Source organism: Dermacentor variabilis, chromosome 8 (genome assembly GCF_050947875.1).
Source record: "Dermacentor variabilis isolate Ectoservices chromosome 8, ASM5094787v1, whole genome shotgun sequence".
In the NCBI taxonomy this organism is placed as follows: domain Eukaryota; kingdom Metazoa; phylum Arthropoda; class Arachnida; order Ixodida; family Ixodidae; genus Dermacentor; species Dermacentor variabilis.
Genome location: NC_134575.1, coordinates 144,228,840 through 144,252,786, shown reverse-complemented (window position 1 = coordinate 144,252,786; position 23,947 = coordinate 144,228,840). Strand labels below are relative to the sequence as shown.

At 50.0% G+C, this 23,947-nt stretch overlaps 1 protein-coding gene across 1 annotated transcript in view; it reads left to right on the top strand.

Moving 5' to 3' along the window:
* The window catches only part of LOC142591636 (uncharacterized), a 31,085-nt gene extending 8,315 nt beyond the window's left edge, over nt 1-22,770 (top strand). Inside the window, exon 2 of the mRNA XM_075703929.1 lies at nt 22,342-22,770. Coding sequence (XP_075560044.1) covers nt 22,342-22,676 — 335 coding nt within the window. The 3' untranslated portion in view covers nt 22,677-22,770. The remainder of the gene's footprint in view (nt 1-22,341) is intronic.
* The last annotated feature ends 1,177 nt before the right edge of the window (nt 22,771-23,947 follow it).

Sequence of the window (23,947 nt, the reverse complement as noted above, 5' to 3'; positions counted from 1 at the left end):
TGCCCTGCTGAAGAGATCAGCAAAAGTGACGTTTGGTAGTTTTGGTGAGCTATACACATTTAGAATGTGAAGCGGGGGATTGTGTTTTTGAAGCGGAAGAGTGGTGACCATCGCATACGAAAAAGCTACATTACAGTCCAGGTCCACCGGAGAGGCCGTATAATTTTTATGGACACAGATACAGCTCTGTGCGTCCTGCTGATAGCTTATGTAGTTCGTGAAAGTGACGCCCTCTCCCGGCTCTTGGAGGGCTACTACAGCAGGAAGTTGAGGGAGGGTTGTAATGAAGAGTCTAAGGTCAGCTCGCTTGGTGCGCGCCTTGAAGCCTCGACAATTCCACTGCAGAATTTCAGCAGTATTCGAGTTGCGTTGTGACACTCGGAGGGATTTAGGGTGTCCCGCCATGTTGAGTACTGGAATTGAAAATGGTCAGGTGCGGGGCCTGTTCTGAGCCGGGAGCCCCGGTAGACAGTATAACCGACGGAATCGGTTCTGCCTGAGGAAGATCCTCCTCCTCGTGCGGAATTTTGGTTCTGCTCTCCTTAATATTTTGACCGACAAGGCGCTTGACTGTGCCTCTCCGTCGGGTAGCAGGAGTAGATTTTGAGGTATGTGCCGCTATAAGGCATGGGATTTTGCCGAGCGCTGCGTCGAGAGCGGCTGTGAATTGCTTTTCGAATGCCTGAAGTCTAGCGTTCATTTGCGCCTCAAACGCGTTGAACCTCGCCTCTATCACCGAGTGTCCGTGGTCAGGGGACGCGGGAGGGGAGGTATCGCTATCCATCTCCTCTACTGACAGAGGGACGGGCGGTGGGGGAGATTTCTGACGCTCTTCTGCAAGAGCTAGCCGTTTTTGTAGGTTAGCTATTTGCTCTTTAAGAGCAATGATTTCGATTTGCTCCGGCGTGCGGGCGGAATGGGGAGAGGAAAAGGGAGGACGTGAGGGGGCCACCCCACCCTCGCTGCTCACCTTTGTTCCCTGTTTGACCGCGTTGACCCAGGCTCTTTGCATCTCCGGTCTCGCTCCGGTGGCTTGTTTCCCTGCCTGCTGCTGTGGCAGGAGGGGCGCGTCCTTCTTTCCCTGGTCAATAGGACCGGCCGGGGGCGCCCTTTGTTTTGGGTGGTCAGAGTCGTCTCTCTGGTGCACGGGCTGCTTTGGTCGCCGTTTCCCACGCTTACGACGGCCGCGCTTGGGTTTGGGACGGTGACCCTTTTCCGAGCGCTGGTGTTGCAGTGGGCGATATTTAGCAGTGCAGGATCGAGTCCCCGTGGCATGGGCTCCTCCACACAAGGTACACCGAGGGATGCATTCGTGCGGTTCGCGTTCTCCGTCTATGAGATGGGCCGCAGATCCACACAGCCCGCACTTGTCCGGCCTGGGGCCGGGACAGACGTCAGTACGGTGGCCGACCATGCCACACTGGGAGCAGGCAGGGATCGTGCGCCGATACGGGCGGACTTGTATAAGCGTAGCCTCGTAGTGAATGTAGCGTGGTTTGTTCTTGCCAGCAAAAGTTACTCTTGCCTTATTTGATGCTCCGAATTTCCGGACCTCCAGGATTTCTCCGGAGCGCCACTGGAGACTGGAACACAAGATTTCATCGGTATCCGTGTTGCGCACCGTGACCACACCATAACAGATGTTGCCGCCGTCTTGCCGGAGATGTCCGAGTAGGGGGATTTTTTCAGTGGGAGAGTCGAGCTCGAAATCTCCGATGATGCGGTCAGCGATCTCGGGCTTTGCAGTGTAAACCAGGATAATGTTCTGCTCCTTAATTGGGAGAACCGTGATGACTTGTGCGCATTCCGCGCCCAGGTAAGCGATGAACGCTCTGCCGTATCCGGTTTCATGTAATTTCTCGTGCAGAGACACCCGTATTCGCGGCTTCACAACAACCACGAAATCCTCCGGGGCTGGCTTGGGCATTGGAGCCGGTCTCCAGGTCACCGGCGGCCGAGATTTACCGTCCGAAACGCGCGAGGCGGGCGTTGGTGGCTTGCAGGGGCGAACGCCGGCAGCGGGAGCGTCCGAGGAGGCCGCATCCATGGCCGCCGCGTTCGTCGAGCCCTGCGTTCGTCGAGCGATCGCGGCAACGAGCGCGGGGCTCTTCAAGGTTGAAAGCGGCTGCTCTGTAGTGCCGCTGGGTTGTATGGTGGCCCAGTTCATCGAGTCTGGGTCATATCCTCGGTATGTGGCTTGCTGAGACATCTTGTGGTGGCGCGAAACGGTTGCCCCGTCGCGCCGGGCGGTGGCTCTGCCGTTAGGCTTAGCCGACCCGCCGGCGTGGCCGACCGAGGAAACACTCAGGAAAAGCTTTCAATGGGCCCACCTCGTTGGAAATCGTATCCAGGGATGCCGGATGACGTTCGGCGTCCGATGGTCGTAGCGTGGATGGGCTCAGATGAGATTATCCGCGGATCCTGCCGAAAATCGGCGGAGCCGATCTGCCTCTGTGTAGACTCCTGGGAGCCCGTGCCAAACTCAGGGAAGCGGGCTCGGCTCGCACCCTAGAGGCCCGGGCTCGGTTCCCACCCAGACAGAAATGTGTCAAATTTTCTTTTCAAAGCCACTAATTTACTTTGGTTACAGGGACACCCCTGAGAAATGTGACCTCAATCCGAGCATTTGTTGACGTGATTTGCGGTGTGGGCCCTTTGTCGTCACTACGCAGTTTGGACAACGTCAATGCCATAGGCACCGCCAATATAGATACCTAAGGCTTTCGCCTTAAAAAAAATTGGTCCGCTATCTACGCTGTGAAGATGGTTGGACGGTGAAGCTGTAAACGATACCTTCAACGATTACCTGTTGCTCACTGGCTTGAAATGATTCGCACAGTGACATTCACGTACACTTCACCTAATTATTACCCTAAGATGTTTCAACGGCCCGCGACCTTGCTTGCGCCGCTACTTCATGCACGTACAAGGACTGGACCAGAGACAAGAGAAATGCACTTAAGCACACTTTCGCCGCGCCTCTTAGGCACGCTGCTCTTTAGCAGTCCTCACTGTACGCCGCCTTCCCATAGAACTGTCACAACATAAATCATTTACAAGGTGGGTTGTTCTTTTACGTACGAAAGTGTAGTAACGTCACTTCCTGCTCCGTATACTACAGGCTTATGCAACCATATTCTTTACGGGGAAATTCCTGCGGAAAACGCTATGCGCGAAGGTGAGCTTTCTGGTTATTTTGTTTTCTCTCCCCCTCAAGGCTGGCGACGCCGCTGCCGCTGCCGCAGTTGAGCTCGCTGCGCGCGCCTCCCGCTAATTGGTTGAGTTCTTGCCGTGGGCGCAACAAATGCAGTGGGTGACAGAGGTATGCAGCCTTGCTCTAAAAAAGTTAGCAAATTTCTTGTAATCGGCTTCCATCTCTCAGAAATGCCATCACACACTTCATAATCTACGAAATTTTGACGAACCTTTTCTTGCTGCCAGTGTCCTCCTAGCCACGTAGTCTGTCTGCCAAAACGACAGCCGTCCATTTATTTAAAAAGATGGTTTCTCTTGGAAGGAATTCCATGATGTATTTCGCTTTGTCTCGTGGGCGAGGAGCACAAACAACTGCGAAATGCGAGGGAAGGGGAAGTGCTCGCTAAGAGGAAGTGATACGCTTTGTCAACGAGTGTAGAGGTTTGCGCGAGTTGGTATATCGTGATATCATATACGTAGCGCGCGATCAAAAATTACAAAAATAGATACGCAAGAATGCACATGTCCCAGTCTCTCTCTTTTTATTCTTGTTATGACTTGTGCAGTGTGTTCTAAGGAGCAGGAGTGCCCCCACAAATAGAGATGTAGAACGCTGTGCCGTGATTCCGCAGCGATGTCTTATCTGATGCTATTCCTTTTCCAGGTTATTAAACTTCATCACTGGTAAGAACGACGCTCCGCCTGCGTTATCAATGTCAGCGGTATGTGATAAGAGTGCCATAGAACCGAGCTTACGGCACTGCTACAATATCGTGGTCCTAGGGCGCTATAACGTAAGGCTATTTCAAACTTTTCTATTACAATTCTGCAATCAGCCCTCCACTATTGGTCAAAAATTTTCGAGCCACCACCTACTGCGCGCGCCTGTCACGCAATGGCACGAAAACCGCGTAAACACCCCATCTTATATGAAACGTGAACACTGATTATGCATGATTAGACCGAACTAAAAAAATAATTCCTGACTTGACGCCTTTTTCGCCATTAGGGAAAAAGGCGTAGTCTGACCAATTGTTATTGGTCAAACGTTCTCGGGCTGCGCCCACTTCGCCTGTATGTCACTCGACGCCACAAAACCGGGGAAACACACTGCGTCGATGTGATGTGTACCCGTTTAAGGGCACGTTAGTATGCCGAACAAAACTGAAATATTTTCGGAGTAGCAGGAGAGCACGCCCCGTTCCGAAAAGAATAGAAGGTGGCTGTCCGCCGATCACTGTGGCACTAACTACTCCAAGCCTACGGGAAGCATGCATTTATTTGCGTATAGTGAAAAAAAAATTGCGCAGCAGTATCACGTTATTGAGGCCTTTCGGCAGGTATACATCACTCTGCCAATTCTTCTTCTCTAAGGATCCGTTTTAGCGCCGCTTTTGAACTTCCGTTGCACGTTGCAGCAATTTTCGACCAACCTGCGCAAGTAAGCGGAAGCGGCACAATCACACACACCGGCACCACCCTCCTCATCCGGTTATCTAGAGAGAGAAGAGAGAAGTGGTTCTTGTGGGGAAGGAGGAAAGGCTAGCGCTATCTTCTGCAACCCATGCGGGAGCATGGCTCAGCGCCAGCAGGGCGGGCGAGATGGGATTAAAAGAAAGAAAGGGTAGGAGAGAGAAAGGTAGAGGGTCGTCCCAGCAGCATCAGAGCAGCCCGGCCGGGAGGGCCCAGTGGGTTCGACCGGAGGAGTAGGCTGGAGGTAGACCGTATAGGAGGTGGCCGGCAGAAGCGAAGTAGTGGCGGATCAGGAAGCCCGAGGTGGCGGGATGGCTGTTAGGCCATCCGTCTTTGTAGAAATTTCCTATAGTCTCGCCGAGAGCCCGGACGAGTCGAGGTACTCGACGACACTTAGGAAGGCTGGTAGCTGATTACGACAGGGGAAGAGGATATCTTCCTATCGTGAACATGGGAGCCCCAGGTGGTGGAACTCTTGCAGAAGTCGGCCGCGGTGCTACAGGTCAGCAGGGCAGGCCAGCAGGAGGTGCTCCACAGTCTCTGGTTCACCACAAGAGGCACAGGCTGTCGAGGTGGCTTTCCCAAGGCGGTGACGGCGGAATGCCGTCCAGTAGCAGCCAATTCGCAGTCGGAGCAGCAACGAGGCATCCCTTCATAGGAGGCCATGCTGTGGAAGAGGCCGTGGAGTCCGGCCCAGGGATACCCGTTTGCCCGGGTGGAAGGCGATGATGTGCCGGCGCCGCCTGTGTCTCGAGAAGTCTGCGGCCGTTACAGCAGGGATGAGGGGGACGCTTGAGTGGTGGGCACTTTTTGCAAGAGTGTTCGCCTCTTCATTACCCGGGATCCCCACGTGTGCCGGTAGCCAATGCAGGGATAGTGAGCATCCTGCGTCCTGAAGGGCCGTCAGTCTTGAAGAGAGCAGCGCAACCCCAAGGCTAGCCCTGTCAGGGTTCTGCAGGCAGAGCAGCGCCGCCTTGTCGCAGAAGATGGCTGCCGGGGTCGCTGGTAGCTTCTCTGCAAGTAGGTCCACAGCAAAGTGGAGTCTTGCTAGCTCTGCTGCGGTAAAGCTTGCTTGACCCGGGAGACGGCACAGCTTGCTCTTTTGTATGGCCGGTGCAACGCAGGCTGCTGTGGATGAGCCCGTTTCCGGTATCACGGATCCATCGACGAAGTTGTGAAGGTGGTCCCCAAGTCTCTCTTGGAGGAGAGAGGCTACCGTCTGCTGTAGGGCGCATGCTGGGGAACGGTTCTTCGAGACCCCTGGCAGCTCCGTCGAGGTAGGGATTGGTGGGCGATGCTGTGCAGCGTTTGTAAGAGTTCCCCTATGACTTCCTTATAGAGGCCACACAGCCGTCCCATGTGCGATGCTGGCCGGGAGCGTAGGCAGGTCAAGAGTGCTTGACCATCGGCGGCATGGTGTAGGCGATCAATGTGTCGTAGCCTCTGTTGCAGGAAGAGTAATGACAGGGGCCAGGCACCTGCCTCAGCCAAAGTGGCGGCCACTTGTGAGGTTCGGGGAATGCCAAGACAGAGCCATATTGCTGACCGGTGCTGCAGCTCCAGTTCCCGTAGGCGGGGTGGGGGCTGCGCCACAAGAGGGAGGGCATACAGTAGCCGTGAAGTGGCTGCAGCTTCAAACAGCTGCAGGGCCCACCTGGTGGTACAGCCCTGTCCACGGGCAGGGAGCTGTGAGATCACCTTGCGGACCCGAAGCGTCTGAGCGCACAGGGCCTTGGTAGCTGGCAGCCATGTCAGCCGATGGTCAATGCGCAGCCCCAGGTAGGTGACTGCCTTGCTCCATGGGATCTGGACGCCCTCCAAGGGCAGCCGGGCAGCTGAGCGGTGGGCTGATGCTCTGGGATGCAGTAGCAAGGCCTCGGTCTTCCTGCCCGAGATGGTAAGGCCGATGCAGCACAAGTAGGCTCTCTGTAGGGCCGCACGTGCCTTGCGGATGTGTTGCGGTGCTCCCCGCACCCATAGGACGATGTCGTCCGCGTAGATTGAGGACTGCACGGGGAAGTGAGGGTCGATCGGCAGGGCAGCAGACAACCGTACCATGGCTAGGTTGAAAAGGAAGGGGCTCACCATTGACCCCTGTGACACACCTTCAGCGACTGGACGAGGGGGGCTCTTCGATTGACCCACACGTACCCTGAAGGTGCGATTGTGCAGGAACGACGAGAGGAATCCCCGCAGTTGCCACAGATGCCGAGGAGGTCCAGGCCCTGCTGGACAACTGCGTGAGGGAGGTTGTCGAAGACACCCTGTACTCCGATCAGCAAAAGCATCACGAGGTTCCCGCCGGCCTTGGCGTCCTCCAGGGTGGACACCATGTCAGCGATGGAGTCTGCAGTACACCACCGCCGCCGGAAGCCCGTCTGTTGGTCTGCCAGGAAGCAGCGAGCACGGGCCACCCATTCCAGTCGTGCCAGAGCCATGGCCTCCATCGCCTTGCAGGCAGCGGAGGTGAGGGAGGCCGGTCGATAGGATGACAGTTCCCTAGCCGGTTTTCTGGCCTTGAGGATGGGTGCCACAATGGCTGTGCGCCATGCTTCTGGCACCTGCCCTGACTGCCAGATCTCATTGAAGCACTCGAGCAGGCGCTGTTGCTCGCTGGCAGCCAGGTTGTGGAGCATTTGTGGCGTTACACCTTCTGCTCCCGGTGCACTGCGGCGTTTCCCTCGCCTCAGAGCCGCCTGGAGCTCGTGCAGGGCAAGTGGCTCTTGGTAGAGGGCAGCGACCTGGCTGGACGTCCAAGCTGGGTGGATGCTGTGTAGACAGGTGGGCAGCTGGGCAGGGGGTGTCAGATCGGCAGGATAGCTGCACTCTGTGGCACGGAAGGGGCGAACCGGTCCGCCAGAAGTTCCGCGAGGGCCTCTTCGCTGATTCCTAGCGAGATGGCCACAGCGAGGACAGGTTGACGGCTCGTTCTCTTGCCGGTGAAGGACTTGAGTTGTCGCCAGGCTAGAGGGCCCCTTGAACGGTCCTTGATTCTGGAGCACAGGCTCACCCAGCTCTGGTTCCTCCTGCGCCGGGCCTGTCTTCTACAGCAGGCGTCCACTCGTCTGTATTCAGTCCAGTGTTCTGCCTTCCCTGTGCGAATTGCTCTGCGCTCCATGCGGCGCCTGGATGCACGGAGATTGAGTAGGCGGAGATCCGGGGCAGGGGTGTTCGGTGGCGCAGAGCACTGAACGGTAGCCGCCTAGGCGCACTCCGCGATGGCATCTAGAAAGTCACAGCGATCGGCCGCCTCACTGCAGTGCTTCCTAAACAGAGACCAGTCTAAGACGTGGAAAGTTCTGGTCTTTGGCTTCCCATCCGGTTATCTACATTCACTCTGCTGGCTCGGCTGCATCGAAACTCTCTCCACTTGAGCGTGCTACTCGCCTCTTCTCAGCCAGTTAGATAAGAAACACTGCTCAATGCAGGCAATACTATTCGCTTTGAAAGCAAAATAAGATGACGTCCTACAAACGCTTTTCAAACAGCGCTGCAGGTTACCGCCCGATGCTTGCCTCGGTGATTACGTAAAGTTGACGTCAAGAGATTGGAATAAAGACAAATTCGAATAGTTTTACGTTATAGGGCCCCTGATGTATAAGCAGTGGAGCCAAACAATGCACGCGTTCCTTGTCCGCACAAGCTCTCGCCTGCCTTCTCACTGCGCCTAGGTAAAGCCCAATGAAAACTCGCCAAACGTGTTAACGTGCTCGTTTGGCCGCGAGGCCTTCGAACACGAAGGACGCTCAGCAGCGTTTTTGGAAGCACCGGGCCCCCCCAAAATATTAAGCTGCCCCACACCCAAGTTTAACATGGTCCACCCCAAATTTCATGTTGCCCAACTGCACATTTCAGTTGTGCCGACCGCAAATTTCAAGTAGGCGCACACCGAAATTGCAGTTGGCCCACCCCCAAATTTCAGTCGGCCAACCTCCAAATTTCATGTTGACCCACCCCTCAATTTCAGTTGCCCCACGTCTACTATAATCTTCCCCATGCATATTCTAAGGAGTGCTATGTACGTCTCTGGGCATTATCTTATTGTTTTACTTTTTTTTTGCTTTAAACTGTTCTTTATCGTTTAAAGGCTACCAATCATCTACATTTACAATATCATAGGGATTAAATTGTTAATTACGCGTCCTTGTGCAGATACAAGGCATTACACTTTTTCGCGTGACATGGCTTAGGGAGCTCGCGAAAGAATGCTTATGCTCAAAAACATTGGCAGTAGTGAGTTTCGAACCTAGGACCCCACGCTGGGATGTCAGTATCTTACACACTGGGCTAAACCCGCGGCTCCTAAGTAGCAGGCCCGTGCACCCTTCTTTTACATCATGATACTTGGACCAAAATTTCCATTGCCACACATTACAAAAATGCCTATTAACATTATTTAGAACTTCTACCAACATTATATTTACTTTACTGAGAGTCTATATACATTTACGTTCTAGTAACATTTGTTCATACACTGTCAAAATACTCCTTTCTTACTTTTGTATAAAGACTATCTTAAATACAACATTAAAAGACTTCCTTCTTACTTTTGTATAAAGCACATTTTAAACACACCGTTAAAAGACTTCCTTCTTACTTTTGTATAAATATTGTTTTAAATACACTGTTAAGACTTCAATCTTACTTTTGTATAAATAATGTATTAAGTACACCATTAAAATACTTCCTTCTTACTTGTATATAAGGAATATTTTAAGTGCGCCGTTAAAAGAGTTCCTTCTTACTTTTGTGTAAAGAACATTTTAAATACACTGTTAAAAGACTTCCTTCTTACTTTTGTACAAAGACTCTTTTACATACACCGTAAAAAGACTTCCTTCTTACTTTATATAAAGACTCTTTTAAATACGCCGTTAAAAGACTTCCTTCTTACTTTTTATAAATAATGTTCTAATTACACCGTTAGAAGACTTCCTCCTTACTTTTTTATAAATAATATTTGAAATACACCGTTAAAAGACTTCCTTCTTATTTTTGTATAAAGAACATTTTATATACACCGTTAAAGGACTTCCTTCTTACATTTGTATAAATAATGTTTTAAGTACACCGTTAAAAGACTTCCTTACTTTTTATAAATGTTTTAAATACACCGTTGAAAGGCTCCCTTCTTATTTTTGGATAAATAATGTTTTAAATACACCGTTAAAATAGTTCTTTCTTATCAATCAATCAATCAGTCAATCAATATTTATTTTTGACGAAATCAAATACAAGGTAGGCGTAAGTACACATTCGGAGGTTCCGAAGTAACAACAGTCGGGGGACCTCCTAACAAGACATGAAAAGGGGATAGTAGGATCGTGGCAAACAGTGAGTCATGTCATATAATATACAATTTCTACATCATCATCAGAAATAAGCGGTAAGAGAGACAAGAAAATCTAATAAAAATATCACAAGTATATTCATACAGTTCAAAACAAGAAAAATAATTGAAGAAATCTTAAAAATAGCTTGCAAAAATTCAAACGAGGATAAATGGCACGTAAAGCTAACAACGAGGAGATGTCTCATCTATAGGCAAAATTCAGTAACTCGGTAATTGAACAGTACATTGCGTAATGGTAGAGCGAACAAAATCTAATTAATTCTAGGTTCTTCTATACTACGCGTCAGATAAAGTGTTCATGAAATGCTCCTTCGTTCTACGCTTGAATTATGATAATGTAGATGTCTTCATATCAGATGGTATTGAATTCCAAACAGAAATGCCTGTAAACGCGACGGTAAATTTCCAATAATTAGTTCTTGCTTTTGGAAGGAGAAGATTGAGTTGTGCTGAAAATATTGTGTTGTTATTATTGATGAGGCTAGAGTGAGCAAAACCTGGCATATTAAACTCGATATTTATAAGGCGAAACATAAGTAGTGACAGCTTATGATTGAATAACATGCGTAAAGGTAAAACCTTTAGGGAACGGAATATGGGAGCAGAGGGAGATGTATGCCATTGCAATGCAATCAATCGTAATGCCTGCTTTTGCAAAACTTCTAGCTGATGAAGATCTGTGGCATATGTATTATCCCAAGATGAGAGGCAGTATGAGAGATGACTGTGTGTATACGCGTAATATAAAGACATGGGAATGGTTTGCTGAAAAAAAGAGTGAGTTTTTATGATGATGTAAATACCAAATGAGATTTTTTGACTAAGTGATTGAATATGGCACTGGAACTTTAGGTTCTCGTCTAGCACTACACCATGAAAGTTAGCAGACGCGGATCTTACAAATACATTATTATTTAGAGACACTACAACGGAGTCAATGTGCAAAGTTTTTGAAGAATGGAATTCCATAAATGTTGTCTTAGGTCAGGTAATGGTTAGCTTGCTTTTTACACACCATGGATGAACATTCGCTAGGTCAACGTTAAGTTTATCCTGCAATGCGAATAAATTTTTATCAGATGCCAAAGTAGTGGTGTCACCAGCATAAAGAAGGCAGTGCGCATGTGTTAATTTTTCTGGCAAGTCATTAATGAATATGAGAAATAAAAGTGGGCCAAGTATTGATCCCTGAGGGACGCCTGTATTTACAGCTTTTGATGAGGAGAAGGCACCATTAAATTTGACTATATATTGTCGGTCAATTAGATAGTTGCGAATTATTTGTAAAGGTGGCTATTTGTACAGGCTATTCGCAAAGGCTATTTGTAAAGTATGCCGTTAAAAGACTTCCTTCTTACTTTTGTGTAAGGAATATTTTAAGTACAACGTTAACGTGTCTTCTTCCAGCTTTTATCTAAATATCAACTTTAGTAGTCCGTCAAAAGGCTCGTTACTCTTGTGTAAAGAATTCTTTATTATACATCATCAAAATATTTTTCTTTTCTGAAGGACATGTATCCTCAGTACGTCGACAGCTTCTACTGTGTGCCAAAAAAAATATTTAGACTGAGAAATAACCTGAGAGTTTTTGATTAATTTTTCTAACGCACATTAATACGGATATATTACATACTCGGGAATCAGCCTCTTTATATTGAATCGCAGTTCCAATCCAAGTCGCTGGTGGATTGTTGACGGAGTTCCACTAAAATGGTTTAAAGAAATATGCTCGTAAACACTTAGAACTAATCTCTTTAAAGGTTCTACAGGAGTACGTGAACGTGTGGTGACGTCAGCACACTTCGAGAAAATTTGCTTGCGCTACGCCACCTGACCGGTGTGATAGCGGAGTACTGTGCAGGCCGCGCACCAGCTACGCACCTTTATCCCGGCCTTGGGGCTGGTTAATTAAGGCCGATTTACGCTTGAACCGTGACACCGCCCGCTTGCCGCACGCGTATGGTCGTGCGGAAAAACTGCACATTTCGCACACTGGTTCACAAATCTTAGTATACACTGGGCTCGCACATCCAGTGTAAACCGAAAAGCGTGTACCAGTCTGCGAAATGTGCAAATTTTCACCCGACCACATGCGTGCGGACAGACGGGTGGTGTGGCGTGGGGCTGGAGCGTAAATCGGCCCATACCACGCACTGCTATTGCAAGGCCACCAATCAGCTTTGCAACGAGATAATCAGATCCAGTGCACTCCGCGATATAAATAGTACGCGCTAAGCTGGAACATATATGCAGAGTAGCGTCACGATATTTGTTAAAAAGAAGAAAAAGAGCTGAAACTCAGCGTAACACGGCGCTGGAAGGTTGCTACTAAAATATCCAAAAGACTGCAATATACAGCTGCTGCTGAAAGAGAGCGAGTGTTGACCCGAGATATCGCACAGGTCGAATACAAAGAAAACCTGGACTTTTTGCAAGCAACACCTTCTTTGTGAAAAAAGAAGAATGAAATTATCGTAATTGTACAAAAAATGCAGCTTTGTTCGCGTACCAATTCGCACGCTATCATCCCTGCCTCCTATCGACGGCTTCTGCACGTGAAAGGAAACCAACGGGACGTTGTATCAAAGCGAAGGCAAATTAACTATATCAATTGATCTGTTTTTAGGCGATGGTTGCTTCCTGTGTGAGAAAACAGATCGAAAAGAGATAATTGTGCACTGTTAACGTTCAGTGCATTCGCTCTGCAACACGGCGATAACATTCTTGGCTCCGACAAGGTTGCACGGTTCCCTTACACGACATCCGTAATAATGGCATTCTGGGTGCCAAGAGCTAGGATATCAAAGGTCATGCTTTTGCCGTGCTTTGGGCGTCTGAAAACCGGTTAGCGTCATAGCCGCCACCCTTTGGAGATCTATTGAACTATAAAAGCACTATTACAATAGATTTCAGCGTTATTTAGCGCTGGGCGCCATGGAGCAAATTTTTGTCTTTGAAAGCGACAAGTACTAAGGGATGTTTTTGCGCGAAATAGAATAACAACGTAATTTGCCCTATATGGTCTTAGTTTTCTATTTTTATTACATTAGGATAAACAGGTCGGTTCTCAGAACAATAGTATTCTCGAAAGATACCATTATACAGCCCCTAAATGCACAAAAAAATTAAACCGGCTGTCACGTCAGGTTCGTTTTCAACCTCGGCCATCGCCTTCTGTGAACTGGACTCCTCCCTCTGAGCGCAGTTCCCAGAAGGGGATGCGCACACAAAGGCCCGCCGCACCTATCACCGAGAGGCGATGAATGTCTAGGTCTCAGTCAACCTTCGCAAGGTAGGGGGGGAGGGGAGAGCATGGTTCGGCGTAAAGAGGAGCTTTAGTTCGGCTGTGGTCAAAGTGAAGCGGGTGGAAGGAAATAATGTTACAAGCCTCTCTCGCCCATGCGCACAAATTTGACAGCGGTCCGAGTCGAGGAAAGGAAGGAGACCATCGCCATCGCGGTCAGTTCCTTTGCGACGCGGACGTGGTACAGTCCGAGCGACCTAGGTGTTTGGTCGTGTATTGTAGCAGCAATATATATATATATATATATATATATATATATATATATATATATATATATATATATATATATATTGTAGTGGGTAATATGCATGCGGCACTGTGCGGACTGCCACCGCTGCGGTGCGAGGCACAAGCTCGGGCTGTTGATGCGAAGCGCTAGGACTCGTGATCTAGAGCTCCCTGCGATCCCTCGAACGAGCTGCAATAAACGCCATTTCATTTGGTGGAGCTGCGGGGTAACCTTGAAAACTGGAACTCCGAAGCCGGACGCTACCGACTGCTTCGACCATGCCTGACGAAACCACCCAGGAAGATGCACCACAGCCTCCGACGGTCATCGTTTCCGGTGCATTGCGCCAGCGTGATCCTGCCATCTTTAGCGGCACCGATGACCATGACGTGGAGGATTGGTTGTCATCTTACGAAAGCGTGAGCATAACAAGTGGGAAGACGTCACCAAGTTGCACAACGTGCTGTTTTACTTAACCGGCGTCGCGAACCTCTGGTTCCGAAACCACGAACATGATTTCACAACGTGGAGCAGATTCAAGAGAACTTTCACAGAAGTGTTCGGGCGCCCCGCTGTGCGCAAGCTTCGCGCAGAACAACGCTTACGGGGGCGCGCGCAACATCACGGTGAAACGTTCACAAGTTACATCGAAGATGTCATTGACCTGTGTAAGCGCGTGAATCCGTCAATGGCGGCACAGGACAAGATAAAACACATTATGAAAGGCATTGATGAGGACGCATTTCAAATGTTAGCGAAGGATCCGCGTACCGTGGCCGAAGTTATCAATTTGTGCCAAAGTTTTGACGAGCTACGGAAACAACGCATCTTAGCTCGGCGCCCACCGCCTACGGAAGATTCGTTAGCAGCATTGGTTATTGGCGACAACCACACAACTTTGCTGACGCAAATAAAAGAATTTGTGCGCGAGGAGGTCGCGCGACAGCTCTCGATTTTGCCGACCACGGAGAAGCCTTCTCAATATTTGGCTCTAGTGATCCGACAGGTAATTCAAGAGCAAGTGACCGAAGCTCTTCCACCTCCGTGTCAGCCGGCTCCCGTGGCCGCGCCTCTGACGTATGCTGAAGCCGCTGCACGGGCGCCTCGTCTGCCGGGATTCTGTCCTCTGCCTTCAGCACCTCTCCAGCCGGTGTTCTCTCATCCGCCTTCGCCTCGCCAGCAGGTGGCTCCGTTTTTCAGCGCACAGCAGCAAGGCACAAATCCTTGGCGCACTCCTGACAACCGCCCAATATGCTATGCCTGCGGTACACCGGGACATGTTGCGCGCTTCTGCCGCCGGCGCTTGCCGCCTTCGTGGGCACCGCGCGACCACCCAGCTCCGGCTCTCGACCACTCCGTATGCCTCAGCGACCACCACTGGAAGTCTACGCTGCTGATGACATACCGGCACCGCAGTCACAGCTCTACGGCGCTCGTCGCTTGCCTTCCCCTCGTCGGCGCTCACTCTCACCCATGCGTCGTAGACCCAGTGCCAGTACTACTGAGGCGGAAAACTGATTTCCGCAGTTGCTGATGCACGAACTGCGTCATCGTCGGAACATCAAAGTCCTCGTTTTCCCCCCGCTAACGTTAGTGAAGTGTCCGTTGATGGCATCAAATCTCTTGCGCTCGTCGATACAGGTGCTGTTGTATCCGTGGTTAGTGAGAAACTTTGCCGTGAATTACGGAAAGTGACCATGATGCCTTCGGTACTTTTGCTTAAAAGAGCCAGTGCACAAGCTCAGCCAGTCGCTATGTGCACTGCCAGGGTGCTGATTCGATACATTTTGTATTCGATTGATTTCTTTGTGCTAACTTGTTGCTCCCACAATGCGATTCTCGGTTAGGATTTTCTGTCGCGCCATCACGCCGTCATTGACTGTGCACGTGCTGAGGTTCAGTTCTCCGTTCAGTGCGATTTGCCATCTCACGACTTTCAAGTTCATGGTGTTACCAGCATCTGTGTAGCTTCAGATACTGACCTTCCCCCTCACAGCGCGGTATTTGTCCCTCTTTCATGCGCATCGCTTGCCGAAGCGACGGTCATGTTTTCACCCGCTGCCGTGTTCATTCGCCGCCAGCCTATATTGTTGCCTTTCGCCCTCCTCACGGTTCACCATGGGGCTGCAGAACTACTGATTTCTAACCGAAATTCGTACACTATGGCTTTGCACTGGGCGAGACTATTGGTACCATCCAGACTGTGGACGCTGACGTTATTGTGCAGGAGGAGGAGGAGAAACATTTATTAAAAATAAAGGACAAGCAGGTGTGTTGCTGCTTGTGCGGGAGGCGCCCTTAGTCCAGGGCTCCTGCGGCTCTTGCTGTCTCCCGGGCCCGCCGCACCAGTTGCTGCTGGTTACGAGGGTCCGAACTAGTCAGCACGGCCTCCCACTGCTCGGGTGTGGGGTTGGGTATTTGCGGGGCCGCCTTCACGTTGGGGCACGCCCATGTGGTGTGATATAGGGAGGCGTAATCATTACAAAGGGGACATTTGTATGGATATAGTGTAGGGTGTATTGCGTGTAGTCTGCTTAGATGGGGGTATGTGTTGGTTTGTAGTTGTCTCCATGTTACGGCGTCTTCACGTGAGAGGGTCCTGTGTGGAGGCGGGTATTGTCGTCTGTTCAATCTGTGGTGTTGTAGTATGGCGTTGTATTGTAAAGGTACGGGCTCCATGGAGGCGGCCGTATCCCTCTCTTGTGGCGCCCGGGAGGCATGAGCTCGGGCTACAGCGTGCGCACGCTGATTTCCACGGAGGGACTCGTGTCCTGGAGTCCACACTATTTCAACGTCCGGCAATTGGGAGGCTTGTTTGAGGAGTCGGTGGGCCTCTTCCCGACGACGTGGATACTGCCAACGTAACAGCACTGGCACACCATGTGCCATCTAACCGAGTACCACCGGATGTTTTTTGTCGCTCTATTGCCGATGACCTCGAGCCGACACAACGTGAGCGGCTTATTACTCTTTTAAATGATTTTCACGCCTCTTTTGACTGCAACCAAGCATCATTATGCCTCACAAGTACCGTCTCTCACCACGTTGATACGGGACATCACGCACCATTACGCCAGCGTCCGTACCGCGTGTCATCCACCGAGCGTCGTGTCATCGCCGAGCAAGTTGAAGACATGCTTGAACGTGGTGTTATCAAGCCATCCTGCAGCCCTTGGTCGTCTTCTGTAGCACACATTAAGAAAAAAGATGGTTCGATTCGTTTATGTGTGGACTATCGTCGACTCAACAAGATTACACGAAAAGATGTCTATCCTCTACCGCGCATAGATGACGCCCTGGATTGTCTACATGGTGCTGAATTCTTTTCTTCTTTGGACTTGCGATCGGGCTATTGGCCAGTGCCAGTGGATGAATCCGACCGCTCGAAGGCAGCTTTCATTACGCCTGATGGCCTGTATGAGTTTACAGTAATGCCGTTCGGCCTCTGCAAGGCACCCGCGACATTCGAAAATATGATGGACAATATTCTACGAGGCCTCAAATGGAAGACGTGCTTGTGTTATTTAGACGACGTGGTAGTTTTCTCCCCTGATTTCACCACTCACCTCTCTCGTCTACGCGAAGTCCTTACTTGCCTTACCACCGCCGGCCTTCAACTTGAAAAAGTGCCGCTTCGGAGCCCGCCAGCTGACCATACTCGGCCATGTCGTGTCCAAAGACGGCGTCCTTCCCGACCCTGACAAACTTCGTGCTGTCGCAGAATTTCCGCGGCCGACTACAGTGAAAGAGCTCCGAAGTATTGTCGGTCTTTGCTCTTATTTTCGACGGTTTGTGCGCAATTTCGCCTGCATCATCGCTCCCCTGACGAAGCTCCTGGCTGGCCCTGGTGACTTTCGCGACTGGACTCCGGCATGTGACCAAGCCTTCACCACTTTACGTCGTCGGCTTACCTCACCGCCTGTTCTACGCCACTACGACCCGAGTGCACCGACTGAAGTTCATACCGACGCCAGCGGCGTTGGTCTTGGAGCCGTCCTTGCACAACGGAAGCCTGGCTTTCCAGAATATGTGGTTGCATATGCGAGTCGTGCTCTCACGAAGGCAGAATCCAATTATTCTGTCAGCGAAAAAGAATGTGTGGCTATAGTTTGGGCCTTAAACAAATTTCGCCCTTACTTGTATGACCGTCCGTTCGACGTTGTGACAGACCACCACGCGCTCTGCTGGCTTGCGTCACTGAAAGACCGGTCGGGGCGTCTTGGACGTTGGGCTCTTCGGCTCCAAGAATTTAACATTCGCGTCATTTATCGATCCGGGCGCCAACATTCTGATGCAGATGCGCTCTCCGGTTCGCCCATGCGATCCGACGATACGCCACCTTCATCCATAGAGTGCCCGGTTGCTACGCTTGCTGTTACTGACATGCCGTCCGAACAGAGAAAAGATCCGTGGATTGTGTCTCTCATTGACATTCTTAGCAGTTCTTCAGCGTCTGCATGCCCTCGAGCCCTTCGTCGCCAAGCCACCCACTTCGTGCTACGGGACGCCATCTTGTACCGCCGAACCTATCAGCCAGACGGTCGCAAATGGCTGCTAGTCATCCCTCGCCAGTTGCGTTCCGACGTATGCACGTATTTCCATGCAGACCCACTACAAGCTCATGCTGGCGTCCTGAAAACCTACGAGTGGCTCCGCCAGCGGTACTACTGGCGCGGCATGTATTCTTATGTCCGCAAATACATTCGGTCATGTGCAGCCTGTCAGCGACGCAAGACACCTTCTCATACGACAGGCCCTCTGCAACCTTTACCGTGTCCTGTACGTGGTTTTGATCGGGTTGGCATCGACCTTTATGGGCCTCTTCTATGCAGTGCTAACGGAAATCGTTGGATAATTGTCGCAGTAGAACACCTGACAAGATATGCTGAAACTGCTGCACCTGCTTCGGCTGCTGCTCGTGACGTCGCCGCATTCATCTTACGGCATTTCGTCTTACGGCACGGCGCACCGCGAGAACTGCTCAGTGACCGAGACCGTGTCTTCTTTTCCGAAGTTATTAATGAGCTACTCGCCGCGTGCCGCACTATTCACCGCACCACTACGGCGTAACACCCACAAACTAACGGTCTAACGGAACGATTCAACCGCACTCTTGGGGACATGCTCACCAAGTTTGTTGCGTCTGATCATTCCAATTGGGACGATGTCCTCCCTTTTGTGACGCACGCATACAATACCGCCGTTCAGGCTACCACAGACTTCTCACCATTTTTCCTTCTTTATGGGCGGGAACCATCCACTACCCTCGACACCGTACTACCATATCACCGGGATGCCTCTGAATTCACCCCTCTTTCCGAAGTTGCTCGCCATGCTGAAGAGTGCCGCCAAGTGGCTCGCTCGTTCACGTCGGATACCCAAGGAATCCACAAAGATCGCCACGACAACGATCAGCCCAAACAGTCCTTCGCCGTGGACTCTCACGTCTGGCTTCGGCTGCCCTTCCAAGCTCCAGGCCTTAGCCCAAAGCTTGCTCCGAAATATCAAGGTCCATACCGGATCGTCGCGTGTACATCGCCTGTGAATTATGTGGTCGAACCGGTGACGCCATCTTCGGACAAACGCCGCCGTGGCCGCGAGACCGTTCACGTCAGCCGCCTGAATCCGTACCACGACCCCCTTATCGTATCAGCACCTTAGGTCGCCAGCATGGCTTCTCTTCGCCGCGGGGGAAGTTGTAGTGGGTAATATGCATGTGGCTAACCAGGCGGCTAGCAGATGACAGGGTGAAGTCGCATTTGTCGACAACACCTCGCGGGTTTCCGCAGAACTACTAGGTGGATCACTTGCCTTTGCTTCGTGTTGTCGACAAATTCGACTTCGCCCTGCCATCGGCCAGCCGCCTGGTTAGCGCAGATGGTAGAGCGGCTTCCCCGGAAGGGCGATGGTCCCGGGTTCGAGTCCCGGACCAGGACGAATTTTTCTTCAACCTCTAAGGCTTTTCTTTCGAGGAACCCGTCTGAGTTTTCTTTGTGGCGATTGCTACGAACGGGTGGATGTCTCATTTTTCCCTTTATTAATTACTTCTCTCCACCTTCCGGGTTTCCGCAGAACTGCTCGGTCAATCACTTGCCTCCGATTTGTAGTCGACAAATTCGACTTCGCCCTGCCATCTGCTAGCCTCCTGGTTAGCTCAGATGGTAGAGAGGCTGGCTTCACCGAAAAGGCGATGGTCCTGGGTTCCAGTCCCGGACCAGGACGAATTTTTCTTCAACCTCTGAGGCTTTTCTTTCGAGGAACCCGTATGGGTTTTCTTTGTAGCAATTGCTACGAACGGGTGGATGTCTGATTTTTCCCTTTATTAATTACTTCTCCCCACCTCGCGGGTTTCCGCAGAACTACTAGGTCAATCACTTGCCTTTGCTTTATGTTGTCGACGAATTCGACTTCGCCCTGCCATCGGCTAGCCGCCTGGTTAGCTCTGATGGTAGAGCGGCTTCCCCGGAAAGGCGATGGTGCCGGGTTCGAGTCCCGGACCAGGGCGAATTTTTCTTCAACCTCTAAGGCTTTTCTTTCGAGGAACCCGTGTGGGTTTTCTTTGTAGCAATTGCTACGAAGAGGTGGATGTCTGATTTTTCCCTTTATTCATTACTTCTCTCCACCTTGCGGGTTTCCGCAGAACTACTAGGTCAATCACTTGTCTTTGCTTCGTGTTGTCGACAAATTCGACTTCGCCCTGCCATCTGCTAGCCGCCTGGTTAGCTCAGATGGTGGAGCGTCTGCCCCGGAAAGGCGGCGGTCCCGGAACAGGCCGAATTTTTTGTTCAACTCTGAGGCTTTCCTTTCGAGGAACCCGTATGAGTTTTCTTTGTAGCGATTGCTACGAACGGGTGGATGTCTGATTTTTTCCCTTTATTCACTAGGTCGTATGTAGGACAAATGTTACTAGGGGGGCTAGAAAAAACGTCAGTGGCAGGTACATAAGGACACGTAAAATATTTGCACAATGTTACTACAGAGCTTGAAGAGTTGTGTTAAACTAGAATGTTTACCGACCATCTGTGAATATGCTTCAAGTACGCTGGCCAATTGTTCACAGTATGTTACCAGGGTGTATAAGGACAAATGTTAATAGGTGACTGGTATGAAGTTGGCAGAACGTTTACATTATTCACTTGGAAGAATGTTAATATGGTGCATAAAGAATGACTGTTAATAGGGGAATGGTAGGAAGTTTGCTGAACGTTTACAAACATCTTTCAATTGGAAGAATGTTAATAGGTAGAAAGTTCGCAGAAGATATATGAACATTCTTCCTTTAAAAGAATGTTACTAGGCTGTATAAAGACAAATGCTGATATGAAGTTGGTAGGAAGTTTAAAGACATGAACACATTTCCATTGGGAGTTGGTGGCCAATTGTTTTTAGGGTGTTACTAGAGCGTTGTTAGGATGTATAAATACAGTTGGTAGGACTTCAACTGACTGTTGGTAGGTTCTAGTAACAATAGTCTAATGACTGTCTGAAGACTTTTGCTAGAAATATTTGTAAGGGTAAGCATTGCGTGATGAAACCAGTGACGTCAAAATCACCGCGACTTACTCAGGAGCGTCCCTATCGCAGTCGGGCAAGGTCGCACGGCGTCAGTGATAGAAGTACACCGGCCTTGTGGCATTCAGGAGGCGCTGGCCGAGCGTCTCAATGCGCTCCTTTGCCCGGGAGGAGCTCGTAATCGAAGCATCGCTCAGTGGCGGTCAATTGGACATTAATGCTTTCGCATTCACAACTCGAAAGAAGTCTTTAGGTCTCTTCGAACTTTTTTTATTGAATAATATATTGATGCTTTCATTCCTTCATTCTATGAAACCTAATTACACACCTTCAGGAAATGTCCCCGTACATCCCCCCCTACGCCCCCCCCCCATAAGAACAGTTTATATTGCACTGGTCTAGTTCCGCATTACATTTTCTAGGGAGAGTAGCCTTGCGTTTCCTTTGTTACGGCCTCTGTAGCTGGGTACCCGCACCTTGAATTTGTGCAAGCCAGTTTTGTAGAGAATCGACAAATTTTGTATGTCCGCAGCAGCGAAGCAAAGACTGCTGCCCACAGTGGTCGACGTTTTAAGGCGCCAACGGCAGTCGGTTAATGTGGGCCGATAGTCTCAACGCCTTCAAGCCCTTTGTACATAAGTGTCCACGCAAGGATAGTGCATCAACAGCGCAATCACGAAAGAAAGTAATGGTTAATAGATGTTGCGCACATTTTGAGACACTCGCAATTGGACCTGTGCAGCAAATTTGCATAACGCGTGCAATGTGTGCCAGTAAAAAGAGTTGGAAAGCGGGGTGTTTGCTCTCGGTGCCAGTTGGATATGATTTGGGCAGTTTCACTTCTATGGTTTTTGACCAAGTTTTACGTGCAGCTAATGCATATTTAAAGCGTCCGAATGAGGAATTTCCAAGTATGCTGGTATTAAATGATTGGGGCTCTTGTATTTTGCGTAGCTGTCGAGTGTCCTCGCTTAAGTTCAGTATTGTATCCATATTCTGTAAACTTCGCAAAATACTAAAGGATTCACAACTCCTAATCGGTTGTGCGGCAGTACGGTTTTTATTCATTTAAAGGATCAAAAAGACGGGTTGAAACTAAATTTTAATGGCGTGATCAATTGGCTCCGGAAGTGGTTAATGGAAGATGTGTCCGACGCATCGTGGACTGGCCCACCTGATCAGAAGTATTCGAAGACTTCGCTAATACACAACACAAAGAACATCACCGAAAAAAGAATGTTTTAAGGAAATTGAGAGAACGTCTTCGTCATGCAGGTGAATGGCCACGGCCGCGTAAGCCATCGGCGTACTACCTCTGCATGCAGCGCTGCACCATCCTTGCCACTATGTGTCTAGTGATTCTGGCCTTCGGGGCGGTCATTACGGGCGTCTCGAAGAAGAAGAGCCACCACGCCCTGTTCTATATCGAGGTGCGGCACACGACGGAACGTACCGAGGCGACGGTGGCACCCGATCACACGGTGGTCAAAGGAGGCGACGGCCGCAGGGCGCTCAACTACGACACGACCGAGCGCAATGACACCGTGCCGGGCGGCATGCCTCTATGGCGAAACGAGACGAGGCTCGACGTGGACGAGGAAAGCGAGTAGATCCGTCGGCTGCCATTAAAGCCTTCAAAACTACTCAGCCGATACGCAATATCTCTGCTCGAAAATCTGTCCGAAGGTCTTTGAATAAATTGCACATTTATTAGGAGAAGTGTCTCCGTTGATGTTCGACGTAATAATAAAGTGCGAAAGCTCAAGGCGCTTTCCTTCCTACATCGCCGTTGCTAACGTCTAGACCACAGCCCGCTAGTAAGGACATGGGAAAACGCTAAAAGAAAGATTGTTCTTGTTTTGATGTCGCTGTGATACAGTACAGCCTTTTCAGCAAGCCTATAAAGATTATTCAGACAGGATGCTTATTCAGACAGTAAGGCATAGTATAAGTCTTGAGGTAAACAAAATTTTTACTGTCTGATTGACATCCAGGACGTACGGCTTATAACTGCCGAAAGTGCCGATGCATTCCATTCTATCAATATACGTGCACCTGATAAAATCAAATTTTAGCAGATGAGCCTTTGAATAGTTGCATAGCAATAAATATTAAAAGCTGGACACTAATCAATCTGGCTGGTAAGGAATCTTTTATAGGCGTCTTTGTAGTGTCTCTGTGCCTACCAAAGCGACGCTGTCGTACGGCGAAGAAATGTTTTCAAAAATGCAGCAAGTCTAATATAACACAACCGTTTTGTCGTTCAATACTGTAATGGGTAATCATAGTCCTTCATCGCTGAAGCAATTGTCATATGTGCCCAAGGAGTGCCTGCAGTGCGTTGCCGTAAGATGGCGCTATTCAGGGCACGAAGATAGAATAAACTTTATTGTCCAGCGAATAGGGTGATCTACCAACACAACCTAGACTTTACAAGGCCTACGCATCGCCTCCTCGTCCAGCACCTACGTCACTGCTAAGAGATGGCCGAGCTTCCGCGATGGCTACCGCCGCAGCATATTGACATGGCGCCACCTAGGAGCAGGCTAACTAACCAGCAGAACGTAGTAGCAGTTCCCGTTCAAAGATGTTATTGCCGGCTACTGCGGCATCCGTGACTTGGCTCTTACATGGCTATTCTCTCGTGGCTTCGGCTAGTAGGCATCAAAGCTATTTTTCTTTTATTTTCGCCACGCTTATATTACCTATGTTATACCTTTAAAAAATTACCAAGGAAACTTTGTACTACGTCTTGCATATTTGCTGCGAATTCATGCTGCAACAGTGTTTTATGTTGAAATTTATTTAGGCTTCAATGCTCACGTTGGACTATATCCTGCGTTTGTTGGGATCATTGAGACAAGCAGTAAGCACATGGTAC